General features: G+C 41.3%; 1 protein-coding gene across 1 annotated transcript in view; it reads right to left on the bottom strand.

Moving 5' to 3' along the window:
- FANCL (FA complementation group L) overlaps positions 1 to 19,555 on the bottom strand; it is an 86,810-nt gene that overhangs the window by 28,930 nt on the left and 38,325 nt on the right. Inside the window, exon 7 of the mRNA XM_065400522.1 lies at positions 7,943 to 8,011. Coding sequence (XP_065256594.1) covers positions 7,943 to 8,011 — 69 coding nt within the window. The remainder of the gene's footprint in view (positions 1 to 7,942; positions 8,012 to 19,555) is intronic.

Genomic DNA, 19,555 nt, shown 5'->3' on the forward strand with positions numbered 1-19,555 from the left:
TGACAATTGCATGGTGCCCATTAACAAGGGGGATTCCAGCTTATCTGACACGATCAAGTCTCTAGAACATCTAAATTCTTGCAGTAGATGTAAATGAGCCAAATGTGTCAATACCGAGGGAACGGTCTACTTCGGTGGTCCTATCTGGAAAACAGGGCAGGTCCAAAGGCACTGGTAGTTGAGACACAGGTCTGTTAGATGACTCCGTTACTGAGGATGTGGATAGCCTCTGTTGTTGCAGATGTCTGGCAACTCACATACCAGAACCAAGGAGTCTGAAGATGGCAAAGGCTTCCATTAAATAATGTGTTTGGAGTCTCTGCTAAGTCTGTCATGCTTCAACAGTATTCGGGTTGGTTTCAGCACTGAGATATAACACTGGTCTACAATTTTTGAGAAGTCGTCTGCTTCAGAGATAAAATATGCTATTTATTATGTATTTTGATGTGCTGGATTCAAATGACAATTAAAACAACTGATTGGCTACTGTTTCTAAGATATTTAAGTTTTTACATTTTATGTCTATGTATACTATGTAGATGAGAGTTTTAATCATAAATTGTAAACCTAGGTCTTTTCATGTGTTTATGGTTGCTTTACATGATAATATTTCACCTGTCCTGTTTATGTAACACTTGAAAAATCAGCAAAAGGGTTATATAAATAAAATTTATTATGAAACAAAAGGCAAAAAACTATTATGTACATAGTTTAGTCCTATTCAGTGTCTACTCGGCGCTTCTTGGCTTGTCTCTTGTATTCATTAAATGGAGCATCTCTTGTCACTGTCCAGCAATAGTCTGCAAGCATTGATGGGCTCCATTTGCCCTGATAGCGTTTCTCCATTGTTGCAATGTCCTGGTGAAATCGCTCGCCATGCTCGTCGCTCACTGCTCCGCAGTTCGGTGGAAAAAAATCTAGATGAGAGTGCAAAAAATGTATCTTTAGTGACATGTTGCAACCAAAGCTTTTGTATGCCTTGAGGAGGTTTTCCACCAACAACCTGTAGTTGTCTGCCTTGTTGTTTCCGAGAAAATTTATTGCCATTAACTGGAAGGCTTTCCATGCCGTCTTTTCCTTGCCACGCAGTGCATGGTCAAATGCATCATCTCGAAGAAGTTCACGAATCTGAGGACCAACAAAGACACCTTCCTTTATCTTAGCTTCACTTAACCTTGGAAATTTTCCACGGAGGTACTTGAAAACTGCTTGTGTTTTGTCAATGGCCTTGATAAAGTTCTTCATCAAACCCGCTTGATGTGTAAGGGTGGTAACAAAATCTTCCTTGATTCAACAAGTGGTGGATGCTAAACACTTTTCCTCCCAGGCTCCAATGACTGTCGGAGTGGCCAATCTTTCTTGATGTAGTGGGAATCTCTTGCACGACTATCCCATTCGCAGAGAAAACAGCAGTACTTTGTGTATCCAGTCTGCAGACCAAGCAAGAGAGCAACAACCTTCAGATCGCCACAAAGCTGCCACTGATGTTGGTCATAGTTTATGCACCTCAAAAGTTGTTTCATGTTGTCATAGGTTTCCTTCATATGGACTGCATGACCAACTGGAATTGATGGCAAAACATTGCCATTATGCAGTAAAACAGCTTTAAGACTCGTCTTCAATGAATCAATGAACAGTCTCCACTCATCTGGATCGTGAACGATGTTGAGGGCTGCCATCACACCATCGATGTTGTTGCAGTCTACAAGATCACCTTCCATGAAGAAGAATGGGACAAGATCCTTTTGACGGTCACGGAACATGGAAACCCTAACATCACCTGCCAGGAGATTCCACTGCTGTAGTCTGGAGCCCAACAGCTCTGCCTTACTCTTGGGTAGTTCCAAATCCCTGACAAGGTCATTCAGTTCACCTTGTGTTATGAGGTGTGGTTCAGAGGAGGAGGATGGGAGAAAATGGGGGTCCTGTGACATTGATGGTTCAGGACCAGAAGTTTCATCCTCTTCCTCGTCTGACTCAAGTGAGAATGATTCTGGTGCATCAGGAACCGGCAGTCCTTCTCCGTGGGGTACTGGGCGTATAGCTGATGGAATGTTTGGATAATGCACAGTCCACTTTTTCTTCTTTGACACATCTTTCCCAACTGGAGGCACCATGCAGAAGTAACAATTGCTGGTATGATCTGTTGGCTCTCTCCAAATCATTGGCACTGCAAAAGGCATAGATTTCCTTTTCCTGTTCAACCACTGGCGAAGATTTGTTGCACAAGTGTTGCAGCATATATGTGTGGGGCCCACCTCTTGTCCTGATCTCCAATTTTGCAGCCAAAATAAAGTTGATAGGCTTTCTTAACCATAGTGGTTATACTGCGCTTTTGTGATGCAAAAGTCACTTCACCACAAACATAGCAGAAGTTATCTGCACTGTTCACACAAGTACGAGGCATCTCTGCTCACTTTGGCGAAACAGAAATGTGTCCCTTTGCAAAATCAAACACTGACAAATAAGAGAGCACGACACTATGATTTCTAGAGCTGATATAGGGCAATTTGTTCAGCAGAGTGATGTAAGCTTCGTTATGATTGCATCATCCATGACTTCTAGGAATAACATGATTCAATTCATATAATGTACGACGCAATACCAGCTTCAGATTGCATCATTCATTGTTTTGCCTAAAAAGCAAGTACTGTCCAAACCCAGTCATAGATTTATTAATAGATCCAGTCAAAGATGTATTTTAGTCACTTCTGGTTTAAATTGAGATCCCTTCCCTTTATAACTCACTTATCCTTCGCCATTCCCAAGTCAAGGGTCGTATATACTGACCCAATAGCATATCTTGAAAACTAGAGCCAATCAACAATTTTAAGCATCATTTTCGTTCTCAGTGACCCAGAATTAGTAAAGTTTGACTACATTTATTTCAGAAGCATTTTGGCTGTAGAGCAGTGTAAATGGTGCCCATGGTGTTTTGAAGAACTTCAAAGAGCTCCTGGTACAGGAGCAGCTTGGAGCCTCCACAGAACTCTCAGTGGGACCTAAGGTCTCAGGACCACAGTGTCTCTGAGGTGACCAGGCTTTTTTTTTTTTTTTTTGGATGAAGGCTCTCTACTACAACTAGACATTTTCTTAGGAGGCTTGTTGATACTGCCTATACTTTTCTCTGATGAGGATCTCTGACCTCTGCTTCTTGGTCTCCAAACAGGAAACAAAGAGTGCTTGGGGACTGATGTCGGGGGGAGGCGGAGAAAGGGCCTGAGCTGAGGTTGGTCACAGAGCCTGCTCCATCATCAGGAGCCTAAACTTGATTTCTCTATTCTTTCTCGATATGGTTTTAAAAGAGGCACAGATCATGGGGTTACACCCCAGCTTGCTGGGTATTAACTGTTCATGTAGAAAGCCAGAGTATGTGTTAAAGAACTTCTTCTTAGCAGTCTAAATTATATGAATGGTTCAAAACACAAGGAAAGAAGAACTACATAGGTGATATGATGAGGTAAAATAGGAATAGGGGAAATTTATCCAGGGTGACTTGCTTGGGCAGAACCTTATATTTGGGATTAAACGTCTAAACACCACTGGCAATATCCTAACTCCAATGAAGTCAATGGAAAAACTCACATTGATTTCAGTGGGGCCAGGTTTTCATCCTATGAGTTCGGAGGCACCTGAAAAGCATGACTGCTCGTATCTTACACATTCAAACAGTAGTGCTAAAGTATTAAGCATTAGCCTACCTACATTCTCTGGTCCTTTACTACCTCTAGAATATTAATAGTATTAGTAGTTCTGCAGAAATGCATGGCTGATCTTCCTTTCACAATGTTTCACTTAGATAAGTGGGTGGCTGCATCCACACCCTGGTCTCTTCTCTAAGGGAATTCCTGAATTCTATCTCAAACATATCATCCCCAAAATCCCATAATATACAAGTGGAGGCTAAACTGCATTAGTTAGGTTTTAAAAAGTAATGAGTTATTGCTTGGATAAATTGAACCCCCTTCAAAGGTTTCTAAAAATGTGACATTGAGGGACAAATCCAAGGGATTAATTAGTTTATTCACACTGTCAGAATAGTTTACAATATTCACGCCTGGTATGACCAAATGAGTACTCCAGTACCAGATCCCACCAGGCCATTTGTCTAGGGCTGAGGCATGCTTGAGAAACTTCTCCATCTCTGAAATATGTAGAGCTGCCACATAAAGCTCTATTGAAACCTGTACTTACTTCTCACCTCTCTTTCAACACAAGAGCCCAGTCAGATACTTGTTTTGAGAGCAGTTCTTTCGTATTAAAATATTCAACCCTCCACCAGAAAGCCACGTCTCCCAAGAGTGAAATTCCACAAAAACAGTTCTCAGTTAAGAAAAGAATGTTACATTAACTCTGAAGGGATCCTTGCTTCTATAGGATCCACACATGATATTTCAAATGGCAGAATGAAATCAAAATATTTGGGGACACAACTACTGATGTATGCCTGCACCAAACATTCACTGCTTTCTAGATGGCTCCAAGAGTTGCAGTGCCCAGGTGCAAGTCTCAATTGTGAAACTAGAAGGTAGTATACTCAACACTTCACCAAAAGACTAATATCAAGAATATGTTTCAGCTGAATACCAGAGAAAACACAATATCTGTGGAACAGTCTTCCCAGTGTTGTAGGTAGAACTAAACACGAGAAAATTTAATGAACAATTCTGGACTGGTAATAGAAGGGATTAGATGACCTTTTTCATCTGTAATTTGTTATTCCATGTCATTTACTGAAAATGAATACTTCCCTCCTGCTCTCACACACACATCCACCAAAACTAAATCTAAAACTGAGTGAACATGCTAATATCTTTAGAAAAATGTTGTCAACCATTCCAGTCTTTTGTATTGTGTTAGAGAGTCACTACCTCATGGATATGTAGAAAGTTTAATTCTGTAAAGCTCCTATACTAGAAATACCACAATTATGATCAATATTATTTTACTATGGGAACTATTCCTTCAAAATTCTAAAGAATAATGCCATTCACACCAATATACCTTCCCAGATCTTGTATTATGTTTCACTGTTAGCTGCATGACCTCATTAGTCACTAATTTCCATTTTCATGACCTTCATGAATGAATCCAGGTGGGTAGTGGTCAATATAGGGATAGTAATCTAATGTGAGGGCACAAGAATCCATAACTGTAGAACCATTCTTATAGTGTATGCTAAAATATGCAGACAGTAAATTTATCTGGTTAATTAGAAAAAGTATATAACTGAAATAAATAGATGTTCTTGCACTTGTCATTGCGAAGCACTTTGCATTTATTTGGCATATAGAACAGTAGTAGCAGCAGCAACTTGCCCTTGGTGCTGATTTCTGCCTACTCTAAAATGTCTCCTCTGAGCTAGAATACACTGGCTGTTGCTGATCATGCTGTGAGACACCTGCACTGGCTACTAGGCTTGTCATGACGCACAAAACCCTACCATCTTCAGCTTGACATTGTGCAAGTTATAATTATTCATCCAAATGAATATGTCAAAGCAGCAGCAGCAGACCTCTCATCAGAGAGAAAGAAAAATACATCAAAACATTATCATCCCAGCAGGAAGACAGGGACCATAAGGAAAATTACCCATTTTTAATATGGACGCCATAAAGCCATGTCTATTATTATTCAAAAAAGGAAAATAAAGATCTTCCAAGTTTCAAGTCCATAAGCACTAAAACAGAACTTGAAATAGGCAAAAGCAGACAGGAGGGGGGGAAAAACAAAAAACAATTACCTGAAATCTATTTATATTCCCTTTAACAGGAGTTTGTATTTGTATTATAACAGTGACATTTCCACTGCTTCAGTTAAGGTTCTTGTCAGTGTTTCCATTAAAGGTGACCTACATATGTTAAAATTAAAAACCTATCAGGATTAGAACTGCATGTTGAATACCCAAAATATCTAGGGCAGGGCAAGAGTCACATTCTGTATGTCTTCCTTTTTAGTCTTCTTAGGTACCAAAATATTCAGCCATACCAGGAATTGCTGGATACTGCTCCAGGCAATATCCCAACAAGTCCTATGCTAAATTACCAACTTGCTGGAGCCTGAATTAGGCCTACAAGGGTTAATTCCATACATTCTGAAAAAATGGGTGATTTTCTATTTTTCTAAGAAGTGTTATATCCTGTTTCCAACCCCCAGATACATTTTTGGAAAAAAATGCCACTCTGATCGATATAAGCAGACTCCATTCTCCAGCAGGGCTCTACAATTGATGCGAATGTACCAGCATACTGCACAGTGTGTTGGGAGCTTCATTCAGAATTAGAGCAGACTATCTGCAGTTGGAATGAATTGTCACTGGTTGCAAAGACAAAAAAAGGATAAGTCTCTAGATAATTACACTGTGAATAGTCTCTCTTATCCCAGTTGCTTGGAATATTCAGTATCTAATTCTAATCTCAATAAATTTTTCCACTTTAAGATTTTTGTAGGTCACATTGACAATGCCAGACTTTCACCTGCTTGCAACATGAATGTAAACATTATCAATTTTAACTTGTCAAACAAGGTTGATTCTTGGGAGGTTTGTTTAAAACCACTTTAAAAAAAAAGTTACTCCAGATGGTAGTTCTTAAGGTTATCAGCAGCAAACTATCAGAGCTGAAATTGACTGAGAATATTTGTGATGCTTTTAACTTAAGTCAGCTTGTATTTTTCAGTCTGTCAATCAAAAAAAATCAACTCAAATATTTTCAAAAGTTAAACAAACATGAATTTACACAGCCTATAAGTGGCTTTAAAAAAGGTTTTGAAAGTGATATATGCATACACAATATAAAAGTCAGTATTTATAACAAGAGCAACAAAGCCACTACAATTTACAGAATAAACAATACGCATGTAAGTTGTTCCAAAACATGTATGGAATCAACCAAAGCTCTGAAAGCGAAAACAAAACTGTGAAATGTCAAAATATATTTATTATTTCCTATATATAAACTTGCCCAGATCTGCAGTTGTTCCTTCATCAAACTTCCAATGCAATAAGTGTGTCATCCTGAAAGTGACAAGACTCAGAGTTTTGCCACTCAGAAGTTATGCAGCCATCCCAAACTCATACTGATACAATCTTTATGCCACACCACAAGAAATTAATGTTTTACATACACTTGCATAGTTTTTATTAATAGGTGGAAACCCTAACAATCTGACAAGGACAAGATTTTTTAAATATGTAATATTTACAAAAAACGATGTTTAGTTTTATTTAATTCAGGAACAAACATTAAATATTTTCTAGTGTGTTCCAGTTAATTTGTCTGTAAATCCCTTACCAAGAACATGCACTGCTATTGAAGAAATAATGCATGAGAAACATCAGGCTTTCCACAAAAAAGGAAAGCAATGGCATTTGGTTCTTAATTAGAACAAATCATTAAACTTACAATACTGTATAAGACTCAAGTGCTCTTATTAAGCTACATACATTATAAAGGATGGCTGTTTGTTGTTGGTCAGTGTTTTAGAAAATATTCATCACGGTTTAGAGGGAGCTTTTCCCCCTGTTATCAGTAATTATTCTCTCATGTATATATTTCCCAGTATCATTCATAAATATTTGGAGTCTCAGCAGTCCAGTGTGTAAGAGATGGGGTAGGGACTTAGTGCTGACACAGTAGTTCTACAAGGTTGAGGAAACATTTTAAAAATTGAAAAACTGATGAAAGCAAATTAATTTAAAACTGTAAATGTTGGAGAATTAAATATGAATACACTAAATATAGCATTCTCCCAAGCATGTGTGAAGGAAAAAATACCAAAGAAAACAAATGGGAAGAGGGTTCAAAACAGTCAGACCTGTTTTTCTTTTTAAATATACCATTACCACACACCTGTCATATCAGAAACACAGTGTAAATATATCTTTAAGCTGGTAAATAAATATAATCTTAGTTATTAGAAAAGGACACAGTATGGATTTTACCTGTGGAATCCAAGAGATAGCAAATTCAACAGGGAAGTCTACACAGCAATCTGGTGGTTCTGCAGGATACTGTGGGGAAAAAAAATACTTTAATCATTTTTTGCTCTTTATGTGATTTGCCATTCAAGCTGATGGATTGTTGGGGAAAACTTGGTATCAGATGAGAGAATTTGATAATGAAATTTGAAAGCCTCAAATACCTTGAATACCAATGAAAATATGTAAACTATTTCCCCCGACAGTAATAAAATGTTAGCAGTTATCATTTAAACAAGAAACCTTCATTTACAGAAAATTTCAGTATAGCAGATTTTATTGAAGCCAGAGAGCTATCAGTTTGTAAAGTGTACAATGTTTTCAAACATACATATATTTTTTTAAAAGACAAACAGAGAGAATTCAAGACGGAGGAAGGATGTTTCTTCCAATCTTTTCTTCATCCTGTTTAAAGAAAGGTTAATACTTTTTATATTAATATAGGCCCAATGAATGGAAGAACCTACATTTGCATTCTTAAGTTATTTTTCCAGGTTTAGAAATGTTTAACAACTCTTCCCAAGCCTAGGATTCAACTTCCAATTTGCTGTGATACTCACCAATATATGAAAAGCAGTACTGTCAAATATTCAAAACCATCCAGTGGTGAAACTAAATTGCAACTGTGTACCGCTTCTTCAAAAACTAATAAACTTGGGCATCTGATTAACATTGGGGTTTTTTTTAAACAATCTGACATTAAAAGAAAGAATGCCAAGGGAAGGAAAAAATAGTCAGAACAAAAATCAACAGGCTATATACAAATATAAAAGCTGATTCAATTTCAAAGTTTAATTCTTTACTTAATCATTCTTTACACTAGCCCAATCTATTGCTTTTTGTAAGCATTACACTATGAAATCTGTGAAAGAGAAACTAGGCATCTCCATTTTCTACACAAATACAAGGAAAAAAATAATTAATTTCATAGAAATACACCCATTTCAAAGGCACCCACTATCAAAAATGTCATGACCTTTGTGACCTAAAAAGTTACATGGCTCACTCCAATACAACTTTTCCAGTTCCACCTACTAATTCTTCAGAGAATATACACGTATTACGTATCCAAAAAAAAAAAAAGTATCCCCATCATGATAAGCAAGTGTGTAGTGGGGCTTTTTCTTGAGGGGACAATACTCTGGCCCCTACCAGAGCCCACATGAGGTATGTGATTGTTGGTCTGAATGCTTCTACCACTGCATCCAATGCAGCAATGACCCCAATCAGCATGTTTCTCTTCCTCCACCTTACCCCTACCCAAGTCCCATTATATGTTACAGGAAGAACAGGCAGTATCGGAAACTACTAGAGGTATGAGGATAGCTCCTCAGCACTTTAGGAGAAAGGACAATGATTAGTTGAAAAGGAAACAGAAGGTATGGATGAGGGAGGAATAGGAGCAGAGACCAAAAGAAGAGAAGGACAACTGTTTTCCTCATTAATGAAATGGTGTATTAATTTTATAAGACTTTTCTTTAAAAAGTGAGACCCTAATTCACTGGTTAAAAAGTGTAGTTCAGCCTTATAAAGATGATATAAGTCTTCTCCCATCTTCCCCATAAATTTATCACTAGTCCTGGTGATTTACTGAAATGTTGATCATCAGTTTGTTAGAACCCCTTTTCTGACATCTGAAATTTAACAGAAAACCTCATCGTCTTATCTGCAAATTTTAGACTTGCTCCAGGTAGCTTCCCATTATCCTCTATGGTAAAGAATAGTGTATAGAAATTTTGTTTCTCTGCAATATCCATATCCTCCTTGATCATTCTCCTGACTCCCTTTTAGTCTATTGAACTACTGACTGATGCATGCTATATTTTTTATTAAAAAAATAAACAAGTATATATCCATTTGCTGTTTAAATTTCCACTTACCTTTTCTGACTTAGTTTAACAGTTAGAAGAGCTAAGTTCCTTGCTGGATTTCCACTTTTTAAAGGAAACTTATCGCTTGAATAAGCTTTTGCCTTTTTCCATTTTAATCACACTGGTTTCAGTCACAGTCATGACTTGCAGACAAGTTAAAAAATGAACACGAGGAAAGGGAACTGAAACAACTGGGCAAGAAACATTTACAGGGTTCTTTCACCTGCAGAAGCAATATATTTTGCCATTTAACCTAGCAATTTAGCATTACATTTTTCATTAAATATTTCATTGCTTGTATAAAAGTATACTTGCTGTCCTACAAGGGTAAGAAATTTGATCACAATGCCTGAAATTATGAACAAACTAAGCCAACACAAGTTTTCCATGCTAGGGACCAGCATCAATGTTGGGAGCACAAGTTAAAATCCCAGCAGTGTTAGTCAACTGATCCCTTCGTCTTTTATAGGTAGGTAAAATGAATTCTATGCATTTTTCGGGGGTCTTTCAGATGCGATGGTGAAAACTGGGTTCCTACTTGCTTTATGCGAACTAAAAAAATTCCTATGGCACTTTTTGCCCTAAATATCTTGGCCAAACTTTTCTCACCTCACAGTATCATGCTAATTATCAGCCTCTACCTTATACACTGCTACTAAACAGAACCATTTTTCCAAGGTACATCATTTAGGAAAGCATGTTGGTATCTTTCAGTATGAGGCTCTATATAAAAGTAAATTATAAGGATCCAGAGGCCACAGACCTTGTCAAAATGATAAAGAATACAAATTCAGTCACACTTTACGTTAAAGTTACATTTATAAATAGTAAATACAAGTTAGAGATCACCACACTGTAGGGCTGTCAATAGCAGTTAACTCAAGCAATTAACTCAAAACAAATTAACTGTGATTAATCACAGTGTTAAACAATAATAGAATACCAATTTATTATAAATATTTTGGATGTTTTTCTACATTTTCAAATCTATTGATTTCAATTATAACAGAATACAGTGTACAGTGCTCACTTTATATTATTTTTATTGCGAATGTTTGCACTGTAATAAAGATAAAAGAAATAGTATTTTTCAATTCACCTCATACAAGTACTGTAGTGTAATCTCTATCGTGAAAGTGCAATTTACAAATGTAGATTGTTTTTTGTTACATACCTGCACTCAAAAATAAAACAAATGTAAAACTTTAGCGCCTACAAGCCCACTCCATCCTACTTCTTTTCAGCCAATTGCTACGACAAACAAGTTTGTTTACATTTATGGGGTCCTACCGGTAATTCCCTACCCTATAATGCACTTGCACAATAACGAGATTGCACTACAATACTTTTATAAGGTGAACTGAAAAATATTTATTTTGTTTATCTTTATTACAGTGCAAATATTTGTATAAAAATAATATAAAGTGTTCACTGTGCACTTTGTATTCTGTGTAGTAATTGAAATCAATAGATTTGAAAATGTAGAAAATATCCAAAAATATTTAAGTAACTGGTATTCTATTATTAACATTGCCATTAAAACTGTGATTAATTGCAATTATTTTTTAATCTCATGATTAATTTTTTAATCGTTTGACAGCCCTACCACCTTGTAGTCAAATTAAATTACCAATTAAAGCATTGAATATTTGAGTATTTGCCGAACAATTTATATATAAAAAATATATTTGGAGCCACAAACAACCTACCACATAAACTACTGCTGGAAGAATCTTCATTTTTATCCACAAGTGCCTGCTGTAAGGATAGAATTTTTGCATATCACTTCAAAACTTCACAAGTAGCTGATCTACTTCCTGTTATCCAGACATCAGCCCATCACAGGATAGAAAATAAATACTGACAGAAATCAAACCAAGTTTTTAAATGTTTTATTCATGACTAAGGTGTGTTTTGAACTCAGAAAAGCACCTTCTCCTCTGAAATACAAATTAAGTCTGCAAATAAGTAACTTTTGAGTAAGATAAACTAAAGCAAGTATTTTCAGAAGTAAAAGACTAGTCTGATTACATTTTGTAGAATAGTTATCTAGAACCTCAAAAATGTACCCAAACTGTCTAAAAGCTAAATGAGACACATAAGGCCTATTATTTCAACAGAACTAGATCAAGTTCCGTAACACAAGATTTAGCATCTAGCTCTGCATTACTGAATACGTCTAATTTTACTTCAGTTTTCAGTGATCTTCAACGTGTGCCAGGGGCGTGCAACCTAAAAAAAGATAGAGATAAGGGGCAGGAAAAGGGATATAGCATACACCAGGGTTTGGGCAAACTGCGGGCCGCATCTGGCCCACCAGCCGTTTTAATCTGGCCCTCGAGCTCCTGCTGCGGAGCGGGGTCGGGGGCTGCTCCACGCAGCTCCCGAAAGCAGTGGCATGGCCCCCCTCCAGCTCCTACGCATAGGGGAAGCCAGAGGGCTCCGCTCTGCATGCTGCCCCCACCCACGCATCTCCCATTGGCCAGGAACCACGACCAATAGGAGCTGCAGGGGCGGTGCCTCCAGACGGGACAGCGCGCAGAGCTGCCTAGCCACGCCTGCACATAAGAGCCGGAGAAGGCACATGCCGCTGCTTCCGGGAGTCGCTTGAGGTAAGCACCACCCCCGGCGCCCCAACACCCTGCCCCAGCCCTGATACCCGTCCCGCCCTCCAAACCCCTCGATCCCAGCCCAAAGCACCCCTCCATGCCCCAACCCCCTGGCCCAGCCCTGATCCCCCTCCTGCCCTCCGAACCCCTTGGTCCCAGTCCGGCGCAGCCTCCTGCACCCCAAGCCCCTCATCCCCAGCCCCACCCCAGAGCCCACACCCCCAGCCAGAGCCTGCACCCCTTCCCGTACCCCAACCCCCTGCCCCAGCCCTGATCCCCCTTCCACCCTCTGAACCCCTCAGTCCCAGCCCAGAGCACCCTCCTACACCCCAAACTCCTCATCCCCAGTGCCACCCCAGAGACCGCACCCCCCAATGGAGCCCTCATTCCCCTACCCAGCAACCCACCCCCCACCCCAGCCTAAGACTCCTCTCCCGCACCCTGAACTCCTCATTTCTGGCTCCACCTCGGACCCCGCCCCCCCAACCAGAGCCCTCACCCCCTCCCACACCCCAACCCCAATTTTGTGAGTATTCATGGTCCGCCATACAATTTCTATTACAAGTTTGCCCACCCCGGCATACACCAAATATTTGTTACAAGTTTTGGTACACAGTTCTTTGTTTTTGACTGAACTACACTCTGTCTTCCAAATAGCAACCTCAGGTTCAATTCTAGTGTCTTTATACACTACCCTCACAACATTCCACCTCTTTCAACCACATAAATGACTAGCTAGCTCATAGGATAAATACTTAAAAAAATTCCTCGAGGCGATGATATAGTAATTTAGAAATCATCAGTTTATCTGATAATGAGATATGGATGCATTTTGAGGACTTTTCCAAACTGTAAAACAGATGGATAAGAAAATATTTAGGTATTTCTTCTAAGGCACTTGGTGACCTTATGAAAAAACATTTAACACAACACAGTACTACAATAGAACTTGTCTCCTGAAAATTTTACTCTTCTAATCTTAAAGTGAACATCCAATCCAAGAATACTAGACACAAAATTGTATAATTTCTAGTGGTCTTGAAGACTATTAAAAAGCAATCCAACTCAGTCTTGTGTGACTTATATGCCAATCAAAACAAAAAAAACCCCAAGTACTGAATATTAATATAAATATGTACTCCTGGTCTTCTGAAATTTCTTTTCTCCTACCTGTTTAAAATCTATTATTTAGATATCAACTTACAATTGATGAAGGAGAACTGTTCTCTAAATACCCTGGTCTATATCTGTTACTGACCCTCCCGAGCCCAAACATCCCCACACAAGAAACCAACACATACGGACAATTACTTTCAGCCTTTAAAGCTGAATTAAACTGAGCCCTCAAACTCTTAATAAATCATTCTTCTTACCAGCAAAAGTCTGGTTTCATTTGCATTCTGCCTTTCTCCTTTCACTCTACAGAAAGGAAAATAAATTGTTTCCTAATTTCCCTGCCTACCCCCCACCATCCCTCAAAACCAATTCTCTTTCTTTTGAGAACATCAGCAGTACCTGAAAAGTACTGAGTATAGAGTCTGGTCTAGAAAATTAGGTCAGTTTGACTAGGTCCGTCGGGGTATGAAAAATCCACCTCGCTGACCGGAGTAGTTAAAGCGATCTAAGTCCCCTTGCACACAGCGCTACATTGACAGAAGAATTCTTCTATCAACCTAGCTACTGCCTCTTGGGGAGGTGGATTACCTACACTGACAGGAGAACCCCTCCCATCAGCATAGGTAGTTTCTATACTGAAGTGCCACAGCAGCAGCAGTTGTGCTGCGGTAGCATTTTATGATGTGTAGACAAGCCCAAAGAATGTTGACAATGTGGTCAATGCTAGAACTTCATAGAATCATAGAATATCAGGGTTGGAAGGGACCTCAGGAGGACATCTAGTCCAACCCCCTGCTCAAAACAGGACCAATCCCCAGATTTTTGCCCCAGATCCCTAAATGGCCCCCTCAAGGATTGAACTTGCAATCCTGGGTTTAGCAGGCCAGTGCTCAAACCACTGAGCTATCCCTCCCCCCAATCTTTATCATACTTACCAACATAAGCAGCAAAAGAAATCAGTAGCGGGGAATAGAGTATAAAGAGTGAGACTGCTACTTCAATTAAAGTTTGTGCAGATGAAGCATATCATGTGGAACAAATAGCAAGGAATCCAAAGGAAAAAAAGGCAATGACCAGACAAGTGTTGGAAGATTTTCATACAATTTCTTCTTCAACATGGCAAGTTAATTCAGCTATTTACAATATTTGTATTTACAGTACAAACCAATATTTGATGGGGGTGTGCACAAAAGGAGTACACAAACCCATTTCTCTATATGGCCTCTGAAGACAAGATTGGCCAACTAAACACTTTGATAGATCATACAAGAGAACAGGCAGTATGTGCTCAGGGAACAAATACAAAGGTAAAAAGCTTTTAACCCAAGTACTGATGTTATCAATAGAAACAACATAGCAAAAATTAAGCAGAAGAGATTTCTCAAAGAAGATGATATGAATGACTATCACAAAGCTTTCCTTAAAACTTAATGAGCATTCTTTTTCAATGTGTTTAATATGTGTATCAGTGAAAAATCAAAATTCCTATGTCACCAACCATGTTTGATATATTAATTTTCTTTTGTGGCAAGTTTAAATGTCAGACACATTTTTAAAAAGGACAAACACAATTGATCATTTCACCACTATAATCTTCTGAAAAAGAGTTGATTGATGACTATGAATTACAATCTGGTGTGATTGCATTATGTTCTCAGTAGTTAGCATATGAAACTACTGAAATACTAAAACTTCCTTTTCCTACTAGAAGTCTCAGAGATTTTTAAACTACTGTACTAAAAAGAGTATACAAAAGTAATCAGATACTCAGTAGTGCATTAACATGATGGCCTTGATCCTCAAAGTAATCATACAGTACAGTGATAGGGTACACCTGAGGACACATGGGCTAAAATGTGGTCTTCAGTATCCAAATGTGATACTTAGATAATACCAAATACCAAAGGGAGTGTGTGTACCTAATCTACTCAACAGGAGCAACTTGGTAGATACTTAGCTATGCTCATTGATGCAGGATTGGATTCCCATGCATTCTCTATTCTGATCATCAGATCCTCACCCTTGCTCCAGCCCTTTTACACTAGATAAAGGGACCGAGCAACATAAAAGCTCTAAAATCCCCAGAATTCCCCAGGGCTGGGACTGCAGAGAACAGCCTGTGGCTGTCTTCCTAAGACCCCCTCACAAACCTTGGTGTAGGGGGGCATACCAGGGGCAGAGAGGTGCATGTTGGGGGAGGGGCCGAGATTCTGAGCAGCACTGCTGTCCAAAGGAAGCTGGGGAAAGACTGCTACAACTCAGGCCTGGTCTACACTAGGAGTTTATGTCGAATTTAGCACCGTTACATCAAATTAACTCTGCACCCGTCCACACCACGAAGCTATTTAGTTCGACATAGAGGTCTCTTAAATTAGACTTCTGTACTCCTCCCCAACGAGGGGAGTAGCGCTAAATTCGACATGGCCATGTCGAATTAGGCTAGGTGTGGATGGAAATCGACGGTAATAGCTCCGGGAGCTATCCCACAGTGCACCACTCTGTTGACGCTCTGGACAGCAGTCCGAGCTCGGATGCTCTGACCAGCCACACAGGAAAAGCCCCGGGAAAATTTGAATTCCTTTTCCTGTCTGGGCAGTTTGAATCTCATTTCCTGTTTGGACATCGTGGCGAGCTCAGCAGCACTGGCAACGATGCAGAGCTCTCCAGCAGAGGTGACCATGCAATCTCAAAATAGAAAGAGGGCCCCAGCATGGACTGATCGGGAAGTCTTGGATCTGATCGCTGTGTGGGGCGATGAGTCCGTGCTTTCCGAGCTGCGATCGAAAAGACGGAATGCAAAGATCTACGAGAAGATCTCAAAAGCCATGGCAGAGAGAGGATACAGCCGGGATGCAACACAGTGCCGCGTGAAAATCAAGGAGCTGAGACAAGGCTACCAGAAGACCAAAGAGGCAAACGGACGCTCCGGATCCCAGCCCCAGACATCCCGTTTCTACAAGGCACTGCATTCCATCCTAGGTGCGGCCGTCACCACTACCCCACCACTGACCGTGAACTCTGAGGATGGGATATTGTCCACGGCCGCTTCCTCGGACATGTTAGCGGACGGGGAAGATGAGGAAGGAAATGAGGAGGACGAGGCAGTCGACAGCGCTTACAACGCTGATTTCCCCGACAGCCAGGATCTCTTCATCACCCTTACAGAGATCCCCTACCAACCGTCCCCAGGCGTTAACCCGGACACAGAATCAGGGGAAGGATCAGTCAGTAAGTGTTTTAAACATGTAAACATTTATTTTTAACAGAACAGGAATATTAACAATATTAACAATGGGTTTTTCATGATTAGTTTGCCCTAGGCGCTTAAGGTTTCAGTCCTTGGCAGTGCAACTACTTGAAAAAAATCTAACAATGTCCGGTTTAGCATGATTAGTTTGCCCTAGGCGCTCTACTGTTTAGTCCCTGCCAGTGCAGCTACAGTAAAATCCGGTCTATATGTCCGGGGATAGAGCAGAAATCCTCCTGGGACATCTCCACGAAGGTAGTTGGAAAGCCTTTGCATCAGGTTCCTGGGGAGAGCGGCCTTATTGGGTCCTCCGTGGTAGGAAACGTTTCCGCGCCAGGAGACAATCAAGTAGTCGGGGATCATTGCCTTGCAGAGCATGGCGGCATACGGCCCTGGTCTTTGCAGGCTTTCCCGAAGCATCCTTTCTTTCTCCGTCTCTGAAATCCTCATCAGAGTGATGTCGCTCATGGTGACCTGCTTTGAATTAGGTAGGGGAATGTTAGTATTGGGACTGCTTGCACGTTCCTTTACAGAACTGTAACCAGCGGTTTACAGCCAAGCGGTGGAGGTGGGAGAGGAGCAGCATACAGGGATCTTTCCCTGGGACAGCCGCGAGGGGGTGGGACAGGGGCAGAGTTCATGCTTGCCGGATTGCTGGCAGCAGGGACTGGCATTGCTTTGAACGTGAAAGGAGGCCAGTGCTATTATTAAAGTTTTAAGCAGCCACAAGTCTACGGCTTACCATGTCAGCCTGTTACCCAAATTCCGCTGTCCTGCCCCGCTTGTCTGATCTGCATTGCAAGATCCCAGGCACTGAATGCGAAGGCCGAAAATTCGACCTTGTCCTGAGTGCGCATGTGATAGGTGCTGTGCATGGTCTTGTTCACAGAGAAAGACTATGTTCTTTGTTCACAAAAAATTTTATCTTTCTGAGGAATTCACTCCCTTTTTCCCATCCCACAGCTGCAACTGTCTCCCGACCTACCCTGGCATCACACTCCCAGAGGCTAGCGCAGATTAGGCGTAGGAAGAAGAGGACACGGGAGGACATGTTCTCGGAACTTATGGGCTGCTCCCGAGCCCAGGCAGCCCAGCAGACCCAGTGGAGGGAGAACTTGTCCCAAATCCACCGATCACACATGGAACGGGAGGAGAGGTGGCGGCAGGAAGACCAGCAGGCGACTCAAACGCTGCTTGGACTAATGAGGGAGCAAACGGACACGCTCCGGCGCCTTGTGGATGTTCTGCAGGACCGGAGGCAGGAGGACAGAGCCCCGCTGCAGTCTCTCTCTAACCGCCCTCCCCCGCCACCAAGTCCCATACCCCCCTCACCCAAAGTCCCAAGAAGGAGGGGCAGCAGAGTCCGTGAAAACTCTCACTCCACCCTTGCAGACTGCTCAAGTACCAGAAGGCTCTCATTCCCCAAAATTTGATAAGTCCTTTCCTTCCCGCCTCACCCAAGCCCCCGTCCCAGTTTCATCCCCCAGTTTCATGTGTAGTTGCTAATAAAAAATATGTTTCTGTTAATTACTGTTTCCATCATGTTCTTTTAGAGGAGAGTCTGTTTGAAGGGGGGGAAGGGGGTGGGTAATTGGACAGGACAGTCACCTTTACCAGGGTACAGACGCGGGGGCAGGTTCAGCAGCAGGGCACACACACATTGCAGTCACTAGTTACCCTGGTCAGTCTGGGAGGTGGTTTTCATGTTCTGTGTGGGGGGCGGCTATGTGACTTTGTGGCGAGGGAGGGCGGTTAGAGATCTTATGCAGCGGTCCTTATCCTGGATCACAGAGCCACGCAGGAGGGGATCTGTAACCGTCCTCCCCCGCCACAAAGTCACATAGCCCCCACACACAGAGTCCCGAACAGGAGGGGTGGCAGGCTCCGTTGAAACAACCAGTCCACCAGTGTCATTCCTCGAGTTTAGAAGCGTCCTTTGCATCATTACACTACACCCGCTCCCCACCACAGTCTGCGTCCCAGGTTCAACACTTTACCGCGAAAACTGTAATAAAGAAAACTGTGTTCATTAACAAATTTCAAACGATTTTATTTTTAAACGTGTGTTGGAAGGGGGGGAACGGGGTGAACGGGGTATGTAACTGGAGAGGATAGTGAACATTCACTGGGTAATGAAACGGGGGCAGGTTCAGCTTCTCTGTAAACAAACTTAATAGTCACAGGTTACCCTGCTCACTCAGGAACCTAGCTTTCAAAGCCTCCCGGATGCACAGCGCGTCCCGCTGGGCTCTTCTAATCGCACGGCTGTCTGGCTGGGCGTAATCAGCAGCCAGGCTATTTGCCTCAACCTCCCACCCCGCCATAAAGGTCTCCCCCTTGCTCTCACACAGATTGTGGAGCACACAGCAAGCTGCAATAACAATGGGGATATTGGTTTCGCTGAGATCAGAGCGAGTCAGTAAGCTTCTCCATCTCCCCTTGAGACGGCCAAAAGCACACTCCACCACCATTCTGCACTTGCTCAGCCGGTAGTTGAAGAGTTCTTTTTCACTGTCCAGGGCGCCTGTATAGGGCTTCATGAGCCAGGGCATTAGCAGGTAGGCTGGGTCCCCGAGGATCACTATAGGCATCTCCACATCCCCAAGAGTTATTTTGTGGTCCGGGAAGTAAATACCTTCCTGCAGCCGTCTAAACAGACCAGAGTTCCTGAAAACACGAGCGTCATGAACCTTGCCCGGCCATCCGACGTTGATGTTTGTAAAACGTCCCCTAT

Source organism: Emys orbicularis, chromosome 3, assembly GCF_028017835.1.
Source record: "Emys orbicularis isolate rEmyOrb1 chromosome 3, rEmyOrb1.hap1, whole genome shotgun sequence".
In the NCBI taxonomy this organism is placed as follows: domain Eukaryota; kingdom Metazoa; phylum Chordata; order Testudines; family Emydidae; genus Emys; species Emys orbicularis.